General features: G+C 34.8%; 2 protein-coding genes across 3 annotated transcripts in view; one reads left to right on the top strand and one right to left on the bottom strand.

Annotated features, from left to right (window-relative positions):
• LOC127169804 (nephrocystin-4) overlaps positions 1-18,364 on the bottom strand; it is a 229,647-nt gene that overhangs the window by 198,012 nt on the left and 13,271 nt on the right. The window lies entirely within an intron of this gene.
• On the top strand, positions 330-2,644 carry LOC127169805 (PWWP domain-containing DNA repair factor 3A). Of its 2 annotated transcripts, none has more exons than XR_007828273.1 (4): positions 330-405; positions 2,038-2,126; positions 2,207-2,276; positions 2,450-2,644. XR_007828273.1 is itself a non-coding variant. In XM_051117431.1 (4 exons), the coding sequence occupies exons 1-4, from the start codon at positions 1,816-1,818 to the stop codon at positions 2,465-2,467; spliced, it is 300 nt and encodes a 99-aa protein (XP_050973388.1). In that variant the 5' UTR covers positions 1,717-1,815; the 3' UTR covers positions 2,468-2,644. The 2 variants fall into 2 exon arrangements, 1 of the variants encoding a protein (XP_050973388.1); XM_051117431.1 differs by lacking the exon at positions 330-405 and adding an exon at positions 1,717-1,938.

Genomic DNA, 18,364 nt, shown 5'->3' with positions numbered 1-18,364 from the left:
ACCTTAGCTTCTCATCAAACTTTCGGTCCAATCAAATGCTCTCTAGAAACTGAAGAGTCCCGCCCCCTACACTATAAATAGACACTGAAGCTGCAACTACAGAGTTAGTATTTGCTGTACGGCGAATGGCGCGTAGTGCATTATATAAGGGATAGGGAACAATTCAGACAGTGTAAATATGCTTTTCGTTTGGGCATATGAAGTCTGGTTTCACAATGTGTCATGCGAACCTTTACAGAATGCTATATTTTAGAGTAGTATGAAGCTGCAGACTCGGAGCCTGCTGCATCTACAGTCCCGCACCCAGAGTCCCGCATTCTCAGACCTCTCGTTTTTCGAGACAGCGCCACCTTTCAAATTGGATCGGATAAACACATGGATAAACACGTGAAGAACCGAAACACGGTGAGTATCGTCAATTTTATTCAATGATTTCTTTTTTAATCAAACTACTTTATAGCTCATCGATACACCAACATATGAACAGTCTATTTAATATTTGTAAAGATAGTTTGTAACAAAATTTGAGCCGTTAATGTATGTTTTTTCGCCTTTTTTCCCCGAAAATATTTTGATAGCTAACGTTAGCCTTTAACCTTGGACTTTTTGTAGACAAGCCATTGTAAAAAAATTGATTAAATGTAGTTGACATTAAAGTAGACCAATTAAATACATTAAGTGTGTTAATATCAAAGAATGTCATCATTAATTATTTAATCAGATTTACCTTTTTTTAAGTATCGGAACTTTTCTCCTAAAACTATAAATTGAATTAATTAATGCCAGAGTAATTATTTTACTTTATATAATTTATATAGACTACTTAAATTAGTTCTTAAAACGTAAGTATTAAAATGGATCAATATTAATTTTACTGTGATATGAAGTTGTTGCCAGCCATTTACAACTCATAGGCTACAGTTGCCTAATAATCAAATTTGCTATGCCTTCACTATGTATTAACCAGTCTATGGTATTAACATGTGAGTTAGAATGTGTCATTTGGCCTTTTTTGGGGGTTCCTTGTTTTAATTTGTTTTGACTGAAATTTGACTGTATGGGCTCTGTGGGGTGGTCTTAAATTTTGAATTTGAGTTTGACTCTCTCTTTTTTTTTGAAGATGGATATAACAATTCAAACGGGGAATTCACTTCCAGAAATACAGAAATGTAATAAATGCTGCAGTGATTTTCACTGCCCATTCTGTGCCCCGATATATTTCCAACCGACAAAGTTGTCCAAAGTTCAGAAACATGTTAAGGTACACTTCAACAGGGCAGTGCAACATGAAGGTAACATTAGCAAACATCTTTTTTTTTTTGCTTTTTGAAAGATCATAAGACTGTGTGTGACAGTGCAATTGCATGCTGTTGTATTCCAGGGTACACCATACATCGATGCGGTCGATCAAAAACTCAACCTCTGTATAGGCTAAAAAGAAGCAGAAGCACCACACAAGATGTCCCACAGCACGTCCAAGCAGTCCAAGATCGGACAAGAACTGAAGAAGCACTGGTGGACTGCATTGTGTCTTCAAAGGGAACAGAGCAGCATTTAGAGGTACTGAAATGGTCATTTTTCACCATTTAAAGATTAGCATTCCTAAATGACTCACCCAGGGCTGTGATCATTGTCAACTTCAACATTGTCAATTGATTATCCAATATGCTCTTTAGCTATATTTTTAATGGTTATGCCAATTATTCATTGATGGCTTGTGTATATATAAAACAACACTTTTTGTTTGCCCCGCAGGATGTTCTCAATGGGAAACCATCAAAGTGGTTCCCCCTAAAGCCACGTGTGCCAATCTTCATGGACAGTGAGCAGCAGTGTGCCATTCTTTTTGAACACCTCAAAGCTCTGCTACACAATTGTAAAACTCAACTGAACTTCACAAATGAAGTGGAGTTCATTTGTAGTTTTCTTTTTCCTGAGGTAGGCCCGCACATGTTTGTCAATTGGATTGTTTCTATTATTGCCATATATGAAATGTTTTATACATTAATTAATTAATGTATTTATTTATATGGACAGGCCATCATTCATGGCCTATGTGAGCTGCAGGCATTATCCTGGCAGGAGGCTGAGGAGGTGTTCCTTCGTGGCCCTACTTATCACCCTAGGTATGCTTGTAATTTGCATTTGCAAAAAAATATTATTATTACACAATATTTTTGACAATGGCATTCATCTTTTATTTTAGTGAAGTTGAGGAATTTGACCGGGTGATTGCAAAAAGAATGAGAAAAGAAGCAACATTTGCCTCCCAGAAAGTAATTATTTCACCTTATGCATTTACATTACATTTTACATTTATTCATTTAGCAGACGCTTTTATCCAAAGCAACTTATAAATGAGGAGTTTTTTTTAATGCAATTGAAGACGAAAATAAAGTCACTAACACAATTCTTTCTTCCTTTTTTCTTTGCTTTGTCCTGTTTACAGCAAGATGACAGTGATTAAGGTGATCGTTAAATAAAGTACAGAATTGTTCATTATTGGTGTTTTGTCTATTATTTGAGTTTTGCTTCACATTCAAAATATCAAAAAACAGGTTTTGTAATGTTAGCATGGTATAATGTTAATTAGACCATTATATGTTGAGCTGAAAGAAAAAAATGGAATTTGAAACATTGTACAAAAACAAACTAAAACATTGTAGCAATATAATGTCACATAATATTTTTCAGATGATAGTTCAATTTGTATTTGTATCGGTTGCATCAGTAATTTCCTTTCAATTACACCCACGCTCAAAAAATAAATACTGGGTAATTAGTTAGTTTGAGAACACAATGATTTTTTTTTTTTTTTTTTTTTTGGCACATGCATTAAGCAGGGAACGCAAATATTTATTTGGATAACTTTAAACAAAAAGAGACCGTAATATTGCATTCTAATGTTTTCAATGGCATTTGGATAAGGGTGTTATACGATCTTCCGAACAGCAGGAGGCGCTGTCTCGAAAAAACGAGGGGTCTGAGAATGCGGGACTCTGGGTGCGGGACTGTCGATGCAGCAGGCTCCGAGTCTGCAGCTTGATAATGTTGATATTTTATAGCGATATGGCTGAGATTACGGCTCTTACACGCTGTCATATGTGGCTTTACCGATCTCAAGGGCTCTGGCTCAAGCTGTGATATAAATGAAACGTTATTACCCATTTTAAAAAAAGGGGGCTGGACTGCTAGCTATGTCCCACCGTGCCTTCCTGTTTCAGTCAAAATTATATCAGCACATAAAATAACACTGCGTGTTTCAAAGCATTTCAGTAGACATTTTACGGTCTTATGAGAAAGGTCAAAAGGTCAAAAATAAATGATAATAATAATAATCAGCATTTATAAAGAAAAACAGCACAGCATATGTTAAGCAAACATAAAAATCAGTTCTAAATTATACAAAATTAAGCAACATGAGGGTTTCAAGACTGACAATAAAAGTGACCACTTTTCCTGGCGATGTGACTAAATTATGTCAAGTACGAAATTGCTCAGCTCTGTGATTATGTGCTGCAGTATTCTGTTGCGTAAACGGCAAACACTCCAAAAGTGGGATGAAACAGCGCTACTCAACTAAACCGCACAGTGCAGACCAATTATCTGCTGGCCCAACGGACAGCACGGTGCAAACCGGTTTCGACTATAGAAACCAGGCCAATTTGCACAAAGCTGAAGAAACCAGTGGGAAAGCGCAGCGTGAGTTGTGCGACCCATTTAAATTAGACACAAAAATTCTGTGTTATAAACCCATAGGGAACCGCAAATGGTTGACTGCTTAAGCTAGTCGAAACCAAACAGCTCTGACATTCGAAACAGCACTAAAGAGGAAAGCAAATACAGTACTTCAATGTCTTATGAAAGAAAAACAATATCTGTTAGAGTCACAGATTTGTAAATATTACACTACAGTTCAGGTCAATGAATTGGCTGGTATCAGGTATTAGAGCTTATGCAGTGATACTAGAGACATTTGTCAGGTAAAACAAAGTTAAAACATACAATCACTTATGAATTGACTGAGGCCGTGCATTGATAAAATGTGAGCAATGTACAATTAACAAAACCCCTGTGCAAGTTGTTACAGACCCTGGTTTCTCTCCCGCTGGAGATTGAGGTTGAATATTGCTGCATGGTGTTCACTATAGCAAATGTATTTTCCTTCTAATCATACACAGTGAGAGCAAAATAAATCAATAATTTCATTTTACCGGTTGAAAGAAGACCATGATTGTTAGCCTTGCTGGTGCAATTCATTCTAGCCAATCAGTTCATTCAGATGAGGTATTTAAATGAATCCATTCAAAAACAAATCACTGACTGCACTTCTTATTTATAGCTAAATTGTCAATTAAAATAATCTGAAAACTGTTTGCTTTTTTACAGTAAATATGTCAAATTATCATTTAAAATAATTAGCTCTTCAAGTACAATGTTGGCTAACATTTTTCATTCAAAAAAGTTCAATGATTTATGCCAAAAAGGCAGCTCTAAATACAATTACACATTGTATTATGCTATATTTATACACCACCATTCAGTAGTTTACTAAGACCCTATGATTTCCGCAATGTGGAAAGTGCAGACGGAATTGTCGAATCCAGTCATAAAAATGGAATTTACTGTAAAATACGGAATGTCAAAGTTCACTTCATCAAATCAGCATTCACAAGCAAATTGCGATACGAACTAGTATCTCTAAATAATAACCAAAAAGACTATTTAAATATACTGATACACATACTGAAGTGATGTAAAACGGAGAGAAAAAAAAAAAAACAGATATAAAACAGATTTTGGAAAAAATACAAAGGAAATAAATTTCACACGGACCTAGTTTATTATTTAAATTAATTTGAACTTTTTGTTTATCAACAAAACCTAAAAAAATGCATCACAGTTAAATATTAAGCAGCACAACAGTTTTCAACATTGATAATAATAGAAAAAGGTTTAATAAGCAGCAAATCAGCATATTTGAATAATTTCTGAAGGATCGATTTGACTCTGGACTGAAAGAAAAACTATGCCGGCACAAGATTATATTTATTTAAAAAAAAAATAAAGTTATTGTACATTATTATTATTATTATTATACTGTTTTTTAATCTAACATTTACAAAGAAATGTATACATTTTATATGAAACCTATTTTTTTTAATATAATTTTATAGAATTTATAGAGAATGTATAAAAATAATGTTTGGGGTCAGCAGAATTTTTTTTCATACATTAATACTTTCATTCAAAAAGGGTTAATTAAATTGATGAAAGTCACAGTAAAGACTTTAACATTTTTACAAAAACAAAAAATTCTATTCATTAAAAAATCCTAGGGAAAAAAGTACCATAAATGTGATATAAAAATAGCAGCTGTAGTATTGACTATATCAGTGCTGATTATACACAGAGTGTCAAATCAGCATATTAGAATAATATCTGAAGGACTGTGTGACAGTGAAGACTGGAGTAATGGCTGCTGAAATTCAGCTTTGCCATCACAGGAATAATATAAATTTTAAAATATACTAAAAATTGTAAATTGTAAACATTAGTATACACACTACCAGTCAAAGGTTTTGAATGTTTTTTAAAAAGTGTCTTCTGCTCACCAAATCAGCTGTCATTTGATCCAAAGTACAGCAAAAACTGTAAAATTTAAAAAAATATTTTCACTATTTAAAATAACCATTTTCTATTTGAATATATTTTAAAATGTAATTTATTCCTGTCATTTCAAGGCTGAATTTTTAGCAACATAGAAAAATAGAAAGCAATTATTTTAAATAGTGAAAATATTACTGCTTTTGCTGTATTTTGGATCAAATAAATGCAGGCTTGGTGAGCAGAAGAGACTTCTTTAAAACAATAAATAAAATCTTACTGTTCAAAAACTTTTGACTGGTACACTACCAGCTTACCAACACTACAATTCATGTGTTGACTGGACTTCTGCTAATATCAAGTGTGAATCATCCTTGGAAACGGCACCATGGGCACCTTACTCGGCCATGTGCAGTCATAACAACAAATCATGCTTCATCTTTGCACTCTGTGCTGCTGGACATTTACGCTAAAAATGAAAAGGCTTTGAAGCCGGCCGTCAATACACGATGCCTCGACGGGCCACGAGCATCCCAAACACACAGAAGGTGTAGCAAATCAATACAAACAACTCAATTAAGTTGAGCAGGATGTGCAAAAGGCGTCCGAGGGACAGGGAGCAGATGATTCAGTTTAAGGGACATCTGTACCCCGCAGGTAAACTTCACTGACCTCGCCAATCAATACCGCAGTGCGGACGGGATAACCTGGGTTAACCTCGTCTGATCACCCACCGCTACTTTCTTTCTCTAACACGTGTGGGAATTTACACAGTATGGTGCCTATGGAGCCAGCAGGGAGACGACTCGACCTAATCATTTTACAGTGGATTAATATGATCCATGTGTTACAGAATTGATTTATTAAAATTCCTTAGCTCTGAGAGACGAGTCAAGCATAATGAGTGGAGAACAGTTCCTTTTGAAGCATTAAAAAGAAATCAGGGCTTATTAGGATGATGCATAGAGGCCTCTGAGCTGAGAATAGAATAGAACACGGATGACGAAACTATACATTTTATAAACTGATTTTGAAATGAAACAAACCATCCGAACAAACCAAATCAATAAAATGAATTCAACTCATCACCGCCCACTCGAGTCTCTCATTATTCTATAAAATACAACTCTCTGTTGAAACTACGATAAGCAGCAGTATGCTGAATACATATGTATGCGAGTTTTGAATGGTTTTTTTTTGTATGGCGGTGCGTGTGAGCGATTTGATGGAGCCAAGTCTGTTAGGTCTGTGAGTAGCTTTGTTTGACTGCTGCAGGACTCTATTTACTTTGGCTGTGTTGTTTCTGCAGCTCTGCCCTCAGGCGTGATGCCCAGGCCACGGTTTGTTTATTTTGGTGGGAATTGGAGAAGCTCTGCTCACAGCACCCAAATTAAAAACCAAGGCCCCGATGTCCTGGGGAGGACGGCGATCAGATTCTTTTTGTCGTGTCGAACACACAGACAAGTCATGCAAACTCAATAACAAACAGAGAGGACGTTTGATGAGTATTTTAATGAGCACTGACACGATAAGTAAAAGGCAAATACTAACCTTAGCATCAACCTTGAGACGCTGAGCAGAAGTTTAAAATCTTAAGCTTGGTTTACACCTAGAATTAATTCTAAGGTGAGCCAATCAGAAATGGTCAGAGACAGAAGCTGGCCTGCGATGACCTTTAATTTGGTGCACTATGCATATAATAAGGGTGGGGGGAAAAAAACATTTACTTTTTTGGTTCACTATTTTTGCTTTATTTTTGCTTTGAAATCCTGGGAATATAAATACATTTGACAGAAATGTAAATTACAATATTTATTGGCAATGCATCATTTACCTTCAGCCCACGGCAATCAATCAAGTTTGATTTTTGGCCCTATGTAGTAAAACGTTTGGGCACCTCTGGTAAATGGTTACTACTGATTCCAAATATGCTTCAAAATATGTACTTCGCTTCATTTTTCATCAGACAGTTATTTTCTTTGAAGGTCACAAACAACCTGCAAAATACCCTGGATGTAGAGCCAAGTTGCTCAAATAACTTTGACATCAGTAATAATCTATTCTAAAATTAAAATCCAACCAAAGTGTATTCTTGAATTTACAGTTACATTATTATGGAACTCGCAATTGGGAATTTACATCTCGCAATTCTGACTTTCTTTCTCCGAATTGTTAGATATAAACTTGCAATTGTGAGAAATGAAGTCAGAATTGCATGATATAAACTCACAATTGCGAGTTATAAAGTCAGAATTGTGAAACATACACTACCAGTCAAAAATTTTTGAACGGTAAGATTTTTTATGTTTATAGAATTCCATTCTGCTCACCAAGTCTGCATTTTTCTGTTCCAAAATACAAAAGCAGTAATATTGTGAAATGTTTTTACTATTTAAAATAACTGCTTTCTCTCTGAATCTTTTTAAAAAAAAATTTAATTTATTCCTGTGATCAAAACTAAATTTTCAGCATCATTACTGCAATCTTCAGTGACACAAGATTCTTCAGAAATCATTCTAATATCCTGATTTGCGTAATAAAAAAATATCTACTCTACTCTGTTTTTTAACATAATAAAAATACATGTTTTTTGAGCAGAAAATCAGTGTATTAGAATGATTTCTGAAGGATTATGTGACTGGAGTAATGATGCAAAAAATTTAGCTTTGAAATCACAGGAACTAATAAATTACATTTTAAAATATATTCAAATAGAAAACAGTTATTTTAAATAGTAAAAATATTTCAAAATGTTACCGTTTTTGCTGTACTTCAGATCAAATAAATACAGGCTTGGTGAGCAGAAGACACTTCTTTAAAAAAAACAAAAAAAAAAAAACATTGAAAATCTTACTGTTCAAAAACTTTTGACTGGTAGTGTAAACTCGCAATTCTGAGAAATAAAATAATGCGAGAACTGCGAGCTATAAACTTCAGAATTGCGAAACAAACTCACAATACCCCGCCCCCCCCAACACACACTCAAAATTGGACTTTATAACTCGTAATAAAAAAAAAAGTACACACTATAACCAACAATAACCTTTTTTTATGTTTTATTCAGTGGAGGAAACTGGCTTCCATATTCTAGCTGTGTAATTCAAAAAAATATACAATAAATATATAATAAACATAAATAACTGTAGATCAACTTTTTTCCCTTTTTACTGAATATTTAAAATATTTTTAAAAATATTATACTATTTAAAAGAAAAAAAGTAGCATACTGATTTATTTTTATGTAAATGAATAAAAAAATATTAATACATGATGCGTTTTGGGAAAACCCGTCAGATGTGGCACTGGGATGTTTTCAGGAAATTCGAAAAATAGGTCGAATGTTTTTTTTTTTTTTTAAATCAAAATTAGGTTTTCATTAAATTATTATTCTATAACATCTTATCATCTCTGAAAACATCTCGGCAAAATCCACTTGTTTAGTGCAGAAAAATAGGCATTTATTGCAGCAAGCAGAAATGACTGTGTCTTTCTCTTATGCTTAGAATGCGCTGCTGAGGTGCTTTCCCTTAACACCACAAAAACAGTTAATCTATCAAAATAAACCACGTAACATATTCATGAAAGGCGTATCAATTCACATTCTCCCCCAGTCCTGTGTAAACTACAGCACGCAAAGTTTTTAATTTATTATTATTTTTTTTTAATATCGTGAGATGGTGGAGCACAACAACGCCGTCTAAAGCTTTCATATGGTATCAAAACCTCAAAAAGGTAAAATTTCACCATGTGTTGGGTTTTCCTAGATTGCATCACATATTAATTATATATTGATCATTACAGTTAGCTCATTGTTCATTAATGTTATCAAAAGCAACTACAATTTTTTAAATATAACAGTAAATGCTGAAATTAACACACACTAACAAGGAACAATACTTCTATTCTACAGCTTTTATCAATCTTAATGTTACAAATGAACTCATATTGTAAAGTGTTACCATTACATTAACAATCAAGCTAAAGATGGTCATCTTTAAATATCTACACAAAGGCCACAGTATTGAAATTACATACATATGGATATTATGTACTTTCACAGTTTAACTGCTTCTATAGTAGAACATTTGTGGTTATCTAATCAAAATAAAAAAATATGTTAGTCACACAACAGGCAAAAGTGCAGCGCCACGTCTAGAAGAACTCGGAGCTATCCGGTATCACACACTGGACACGTCGCGTTCAATTCAAGCGGCGGTCTAGACTTTATTTGATCACCAAACGGGCAAAAGTATACTGCTGTCCTTTCTCCACTAATGCAGCATCTAGGCAACAAATTAGTAATGACATGAAAACATGCACTACAGTATACTGTACACACTGTTTCGTTGTCGATGTTTTAAACCCGCCTTTGAAGTGTCCCGCTCTGTGCAGTGCGCAGTGTCACGTGTCTAAACAAACCCCATGTGCTGTCAGTGATTTCCGCTACTAGAGGCCGTTCTCGTGCTGTATAACAAAGACTATAGGGACTTTGCTGTATAATGACGACCTTCTCAGCCGCTCCAGCAACAGACCCAACCCGAAAAAAAAAAAAAAAAAACTATCGGCATGGATTTTGCCGATAACCGATAGTTTCGCCAATCAACTATCGGTGCGGATTAATCAGCAAAACCGATACATCGGTCAACCTCTAATTGGGATGAAACAGATACGTCATCAAAGAAGTGCTAATTAAACATCATTTCGGACAATGGTTTCAAAAACTATTTCAACTGAAACCTTTTTTTGGTTTGGCAATATTTTTAGGTACATCACTATTTAGCAGTTATCCTCTTGTTATCAACTCACTCAAAAACAATGGCATAACAAATGTGTAATGTTTTTTACTGCAAACTATGGTTCACACTCACATTAAAAATAAACCTTTTTCCGTTATTCTACTTTTCAAAACTTCTGCTCCATAGACGGGGCCATTTTTAGGCTGAGCAAACTGACACGATCATTACTTGCACCGGGAGACGCTCAAGCAACAGGTAACCTGCTTTTTCTAAGCAATAATCCGTGGGCCATTATACATTTGCACCAGTCTGCATTTTCACCACAAGATCATGATGAAGCCCTACTTTAATGATTTGGAAAATTTGCTGACACCCTGCACTCGCCACAGGATTGAAGCGAGGGCTGCAGCATTGCTTCTGAGAACGTACGAGCTCGCATGCACGTGCACACCAGCTCCTTCGTCTGTGAAGAGAAGGGCATACATCTCTGTCAGCTCGCTAAATACACAAAATCTCTCAAAACATTGGCATAAGTGCTGCTGGAGTTGCAGCGATTTGCATATTTCTAGCAAAACACAAGCTACATTAACAGAGTCTCTCTAAAAGCCTACTGGGAGTGAATGGCAGGGACGTAATGTCCACAGTTGTGCTGTGGATAGATCTGCTGTTTGCACTCGCTCACAGACGCGAGACCTCAGAGCGCTCCTTGAGCAGAGAAGCAATTAGACCTGATAAAGTTGTTTCTGCGTAACATTTCAATGGGACACATCACTGTAGAGGCCGCTAACAATCCAGCCGTCCCTTGTCTGCGTTTCAGAGCTTGACTCATTCCTCACCTTCAAACAAACCATGTACACGGAACAGTTAACAAATAAAGAGGTTTTTACAGACTAGCTGCTCTCAAGGATGCAAGCAAGGAACAAGATTCAACAATGTCAAAAGACTAACCTGACAAAAGCATAAATGTACAGTTAATAGCTTTGGCATATAGAAAAATAGCCACTCACAGTACATTATTCTAGCAGTGTTTCAAATGTTGTAAGCACAATCACACTCTCTACAAGAAACTTGGAGCACTTACTTTAACACTTGCATAACTTAAAGCATAAATTTCTGATATGTACATATATTTCTTGAAAATTCTGATCAATACTAATTCTAATTATGCATGATACAGTACTAATACAATAACTTTGAGCTTGTTGAGCAGTCCATGGTTTGATTCCCTGTAGCTAAATAATCTTATTTTAAATTAATCACAGTTCTTTACCATAAAGCAAGTAAATGTGGATTATCAAAAAAGAAAAAAAAACGTAGTTGTTGATCTGAATGCAAGTTTGCGGTTCAAAATAACAGATGAATTTTCATTTAATGCCATCTTTATAGGAAAATCAACACTACTTTAGTAACGCTATATCAACACAATAAAACTCCTCCCATCATAATCAACGACGCTGTCAGTGTGACTTCAGATGCTGTTGATTTTTCTGAACAGTGTATTTTTGTCATGTCACTTGCTTTAAGTGTTGATTGGGTGTTAAGCACAGTCTTTTGCGTTTATGTTCTGTCACCACTGAATCTCACCAAATTTGCAGAATCCATCACCAGTCCTCGTTTTGGTACCTCATAATTTACGAACTAAGCATGATTTACACATCATATTCAGGCAGGCAAGATGCACAGTCTGACAAGTCAAAGCACACAAATCATTTTCATGTTCTTAGTCAGTTGTCACAGTACAGACTACAGAGAGGACTGAGAATAATAGTGAAGAAGAGCATAATAAATCATTACGTACATCAGCTGCTAGCGGTTCTCAGTGGTTCTTTTTGACCCCAAGGTCTACTAAAATCTACAATAGTATTTGTCTCCATGAGTTTACCAGTCTTTCATGATTGGGCTTTTAAAATGCTTTTTACCAGGGCTGAGTTCTGACACAAATTTCACAATAAAATTTGATTCTAATTCATAAGCTTGTGATTCAATTCGATTTAGAATTTTATTCCATTTGATTCAATACTGACTATTTTATTGATTATATTGATTACTAACGCTGTAAAATATACAAGAGAGTCAGTTAACAGATTTTTATATAAATGCTTAAATTACACTAGTTTTTATAATAATAAAGTCACAATTACTTATTTACATTTCTACTCCAATTTGTTTTTTTTTAAATATAAATATGTCAATGCAAATAATTTGCCATAGAAATGTGATGTTTTTTAACGTTTATGACTGTTATAGCAGCAGGTCCAATCTCTTTAAAACGTTGCATGCTTGTTTAGAATTACCTGTCGCATGTGCTCACTGGGTGTTTTGAGTTTTGAGTTTTCGTTTGGACTTGTATATATTTGGACAGTATATTTGGACAGGCCCCTTTTCTAAAAGACTTCCTAAAGGGTGAATTTCAACATTTTTTTTTCCAAATATATAAAATATATTAAACTAGACAGTCCAGAGAATTGGGCTGCAGTGTTTTTCTCCAGATTTAGCAAAAAACCTAGGACTAGTTCGCAAAAGTGTTTTTTTTTTTACTTTTTGTCAGTCATTTGACAGCAGTGTTCTAGAGGCAAAGTTCTTTGGAATAAAGAGTCTATCTTATGATACGAATATCATGCGTATGTGTGGAAAAAGTCCACAATATATAATCGTTTATGCCCTTGAAAAATGCCGTAGTGGCCAATTTCTTTCAAATTTCTCATAGACCTTTAGGGCCGTGAGTCAAACAGGCCCACCAAGCTTTGTTCCTATCAACCTCCATTAATCCTATCTAATAGGTCCTCAAAGTTCATGTTTTTTGAGGTACACAAATGTCCTTATAGCCACTTATGGCACTTTAGAGCAAGACTGCTCATTCCAATTTCCACGTCGATAGGACAAACAGTTGTTATGGCAGTTTTTAAATGTTTTTTCCCTCTTATGGTACCACCAAGTGGCACTATAAGACTCCAAGACTGCACTGGTTTGGTTCCGATCAGGCGAAAAACCAAAGAAAAAAAAAAACCAAACCAGAGGACTAGTTCAAAAAAAAAAAAAAAAAAAAAAAGCAAAATACCCCAAAATTTTGCCAGGGTGATGGACAAATTTGAGGAGTGTGTATTGTCTGGCATGAGCCAAGGACTCCAGCGACTTAAGACACTTGAGCCTGCGACTAACTGTTTAGAAGTTATGAGCGTTTTCGTACTTTTGATCGTTGTAGCGCCCCCGTCAGACCAACTGGGGCAAGCCTTGGTGACCTTGTAAACCAGGGGTGCCCAACCTTGTTCCTGGAGATCGACTTTCCTGCAGAGTTGAGCTCCAACCCTGACCAAACACACTTGAACCAGTTAATTAGGATCTGAAGGAGCACTTGATAATTACAGACAGGTGTGTTTGATAAGGGTTGGAACTAAACTCTGCAGGAAGGTCAATCTGTTGTAGATGGTGTGAGTACTACCATCCCTCCAAGTTTCAAATCTCTACAACTTTCGGTTTGGTCTGCCCCTTCAGTTTTACGTGAAAATTGCTGATCCTTGGCCACTCTAACAATTACAAAAGGATTTCAACGATACATACTTGAACCACTAATATTCTTAGAATTATGTGGTGTTTCCAGCACTCCCTGCTTGAACCCCTAAATGTTATACGGTCTCTAGAGTTCATTTCTCTAGCTGAATAATGAGTTTATGTTCACTGTTTTTTCAGGTAAATGTGACATGACGTTGTTTACAGGCTGTTGCTGACTTGTTTGCGGTTGAGCGATTACATAAGACAGGATACAGATTTTATAAAGTTGTACTTTTTCTTTTAACATACCTTCTTATGCTTATTCATGTTTATTTCATGTTGAAACTGGTTTAAAACTGAGATGATCGGTTCACATGCGCTTTGTGCAGCTGCTTCTCGAGCTGCTACACAACGATCTGTCACTCCACATTAAACAGTGCCAAATGGCATTTGTTTGAATACTGTAATAAAATGGACAGAATATGAAACCTGAGACATTGCTTCATATCAAAAGTAACAAAGCACAAAGCTTATTGCGATTCATTGAATGGGAGGTACGTTTCATTAACTGAAAACAGGCTAGACTAATCGATTCTTTGGATTTAAGAATCAAAATAGTTTTGTAAAAATTAAAATTGAGCAATCAATTTTTTTTTTTCCCAGCCCTACTTCTTACTCACAATTTCCACCCAATGACTTGTTTTAGAGCTTAGCATAACTAGAAGAAACAAACAAAAAAAAAAAACACTACTGTTCAAAGGTTTGGAATTTTTTTTTATAGGAAAAACTTTTAATACTTTTATTCAGCATGAATGCATTAAATTGATCAAAGTAACAGTGACAGTAAAGACATTTGTAATGGTCACAAAAGGCATCAGTTTCAAATTTATTTTGTTATTTTGAACTTTAACGAATCCTGAAAACAGCAGTTTTTACAAAAATATAAGCAGCACAACACTTTCCAACTTTGATAATAATCTTTCTTGAGCTCCAAATTAGCATATTAAAATGATTACTGAAGTATCATGTGACACTGAAGACCAGAGTAATGGCTGCTGAAAATTCAGCTTTGCCTTCACAAGAATGAAACATTACCACCATGAAAGAAAGGTAGTCTAAATGTCATAAAAGTTGAGTAAATAATGACAAAATTTTCATTTTAGATGAACTAACCCTTATAATATCTCAAAAATGTGCATGAAACACATGCATAACACTTCTGCCAGTTTGAAGTACAACTAATTGATGAAGAACTCTCTAACCTCCTGATGACATTTCCGTGTAAAACACAATTGCTCTGCCTTCGCACTCACTCACCTCAGACGATATACGTCAGTGCCCTGTATGTTCCTGTGAAAACTACTGTAAAACACGCAAGATGTAAGTGAAGTACGGCTGCTAAAATGAGTCATTACCATGTAGAGCTGCGAGCTCATGCAGCAGTCAGTCATATAGTTGGGTTAAATCCATAACGTCACACTTCTAAAGACTCTTTCTCTGCATGGTGCTCTCATCTCAAAAAAACACTACACAAAAGCTGTTCTAGGACTTAAAAGAGGGAACAACGCACTAACAAAGACACAAGCTGCTCTTAAGACTTTGAGCAGACAGAGAAGAAGAGAATAAAGAAGAGGAGTGAAGATGTTCGAATGAGAACGAGTGCAGCAGATGAAGCCATGGGGAGTGCTGATTGCAGAATTATTTTCACACCACACACTGTGGAGACGAAACCATTCTTCTCACCCTCTGTTCTCTCTCTTCATCACATTCGTAGTCTTCAAAAACATCTTTTCGTTCGCCGCCTCTCATTTGACGAGAACCTGCACTCCTCGTTGTCAAATTCCGTTTTTAACAAGAATGGAGAATGGCAAGAACAACGCCAAGGTCATAGGTTTGATTCCTAATGTTTAAATGTACAGTCTATTCAAAACCAGCTAAATTAATCTTTCTGAGCTCAGTAACAGCTAGCGCAGAAGAATGGAAAAGAATGCAGGCATCTTAAGAAGCTTTTTAAAGTTTCGCTTTTTTGACCTTTACATGACGTCTTAAAGACAGAGCGCTCACAGCAGGAGGAGCAAAAGACACAGCGAGACACATCATAACAGTCAAAGGTGTTTGCCTAATGCATGTCATGTTAAAAATGGCACAAAACACTTATAAAACAGGGAGACATACCGCAACAGCTAAAGACACCTACAGTATTTATTTACATAGACAACAATAAAAAAAAAAAACATGTGAACACTTTTGAGACTTAGAAACTAATTTTTGTAGTTTTCTAAGTTGTCATTAAAAGAAATAAAGCTGACACAAATTTTTAAAAGTATAAATATTAGATCAACTGTTAGATAAATTAGAAACATTGTTTTGGCAATTAACTAAAATAACGATGAGTTTAAGGTTCTGAACTAAAAGTCTAACTACTAAGTCTATATTATTATTTCTATTTAAATATATTTTAAATTGTAAATTTTACCTGTGATTGCAAATCCTTCAGAAATCATTCTAATATGCTGATACGGTGCTCAGTTATTCATAATGGCTTATTATTGTCAATGCTGAAAACAGAGTTTGCTGCTTAGTACAGTATTTTTGCAAAAAAAATGTTTTTTGGGATTCTTAGATGGATAGAAAGTTCAATGAACTGTATTTATTTGATATATAATATTTGTAACATTATAAATGTCTATACAGTCACTTTTGATCAATTTATTCATGTATTTATTTATGCTGAATAAAAGTATTAAAGAATGATTTTTTAAGTGATTACAATGTGACACTAAAGACTAAAGTATTTACTGCTAAAAATTCACAAATCACCAGTCAAAAGATTTTATGATTTTTTTAAAAGTCACTTCCGCTCACAAAGCCTCTGTGTACTTGATTCAAAGTACAGCAAAAACAGTAACATTTTATATACTTTTACTATTTAAAATAACTGCTTTCTATTTGAATATATTTTAAAATGTAGTTTAATCCTGTGATTTCAAAGCTGAATATTTAGCATAATTACTCCAGTCACATGATCCTTCAGAAATCATTCTAATATTCTGATTTGCTGCTTAAAAACATTTATTATGTTGAAAACATAATGAGCAGACTTTTTTCAGGTTTCTTTAATGAATAGAAAGTTCAGAAGAACAGCATTTTAAAGCATCCTTGCCTAATAAAAGTATTAATTTCTATAATTTTTTTTCCCCATAAAAAAATTTAAAAATAATAATAATAAATACTGACTCCAAGATTTTGAATGATATAGTGTATAATGTTACAAAAGCTTTTTATTTCAGATAAATGCTGATCTTTGGATCTTTCTATTCATCAAAGCTCAATTCTTGAACACCAAATAAGCATCTCAGAATGATTTTTGAAGGATCATGTGACACCAAAGACCGGTGTAATGATGCTAAAAATGTAGCTTTGATTACAGGAATAAATTACATTTTAAAATATATTCAAATAGAAAGCAGTTATTTTAAATAGTAAAACTATTTCACAATATTTCTGCATCTGTATTTTGGATCAAATAAAGCGACTAGTAGTGTAGTCAAACAGAAAACATTTATTTTAGATTGTAATGAAATTTTACAATATTTCTGTTACTGTATTTTTTCAATGCAGCCCATGCACTCATGACAGATGAAGGTGTCGGTGTGCTCACTTACTCTTAAAATACTTTGCCATTTTTGGTCATAGCGATAAAAGCAACACATCTTTAGAATCTGTAAAGACTCTGTTTATTTGTGTGCACTCAGAAGGCAACAAAATGTTGCGCTTTTGTAAAAAAATTAAAGCAAACAGGATGCACTTTCTGCCATCTCTATCTCTGAACTTGAAACTTCAAAACTCTGTGTATACTTGCCTTCCAGAAATGAAAAATAAATCTATAGAGAGTGAAATGCCTACTTTTAAATGGACCAATTCAAATGGAGAACAAATATTCTCAGATTATGTAATCCGTACGAAACAAGCATATGGGCGCATCACTACTGCAGAGTTCTTACAAGCCGAAAACAAAGAAAGCACTAGTTTATCAATAAATTATTCAAATGTTAATGCAGTCTCCTTGCTGTGTTTCCCTCACACATTCTTAATTATTATAACTGCATTGTGGCAAGGTTTTTTTTTTTCGTGATGAGCACTTATTAGACTATGTATGCAATTAAAGGCTCATTATTATGATTTATGTGGTTTATTAATAAACGTACAACTAATAGTCGACTAATGCTTAAAATGAACGACTACTAGTCGACCAGAAAAATCTTTAGTCGAGGACAACTCTAATAAATACAAAAACAACACCGTCTGTCATAAAAACTAATAAAATGTCAAATAATATTAATCCGCACAATCCCTCCTTTCCATCAAGAACTGCCCTGTTCTTCTTAAGGGTGAGAGTGCCTTTAAGGACCGGCTGCTCTCAGGGATGTTTGCTTCACCATGAGCTGAAATATTGATCATTTCCTGGACGGCTGGTGAGCCACATATATAATTGAAATGAATCTCTAGGCTTGTGTCAGAACGGGTGGAAG

The sequence above is a fragment of the Labeo rohita genome, chromosome 8 (assembly GCF_022985175.1).
Source record: "Labeo rohita strain BAU-BD-2019 chromosome 8, IGBB_LRoh.1.0, whole genome shotgun sequence".
In the NCBI taxonomy this organism is placed as follows: Eukaryota; Metazoa; Chordata; class Actinopteri; order Cypriniformes; family Cyprinidae; genus Labeo; species Labeo rohita.
The sequence above is the reverse complement of the archived record's forward strand: the minus strand, read 5'-3'. Positions and strand labels throughout refer to the sequence as shown.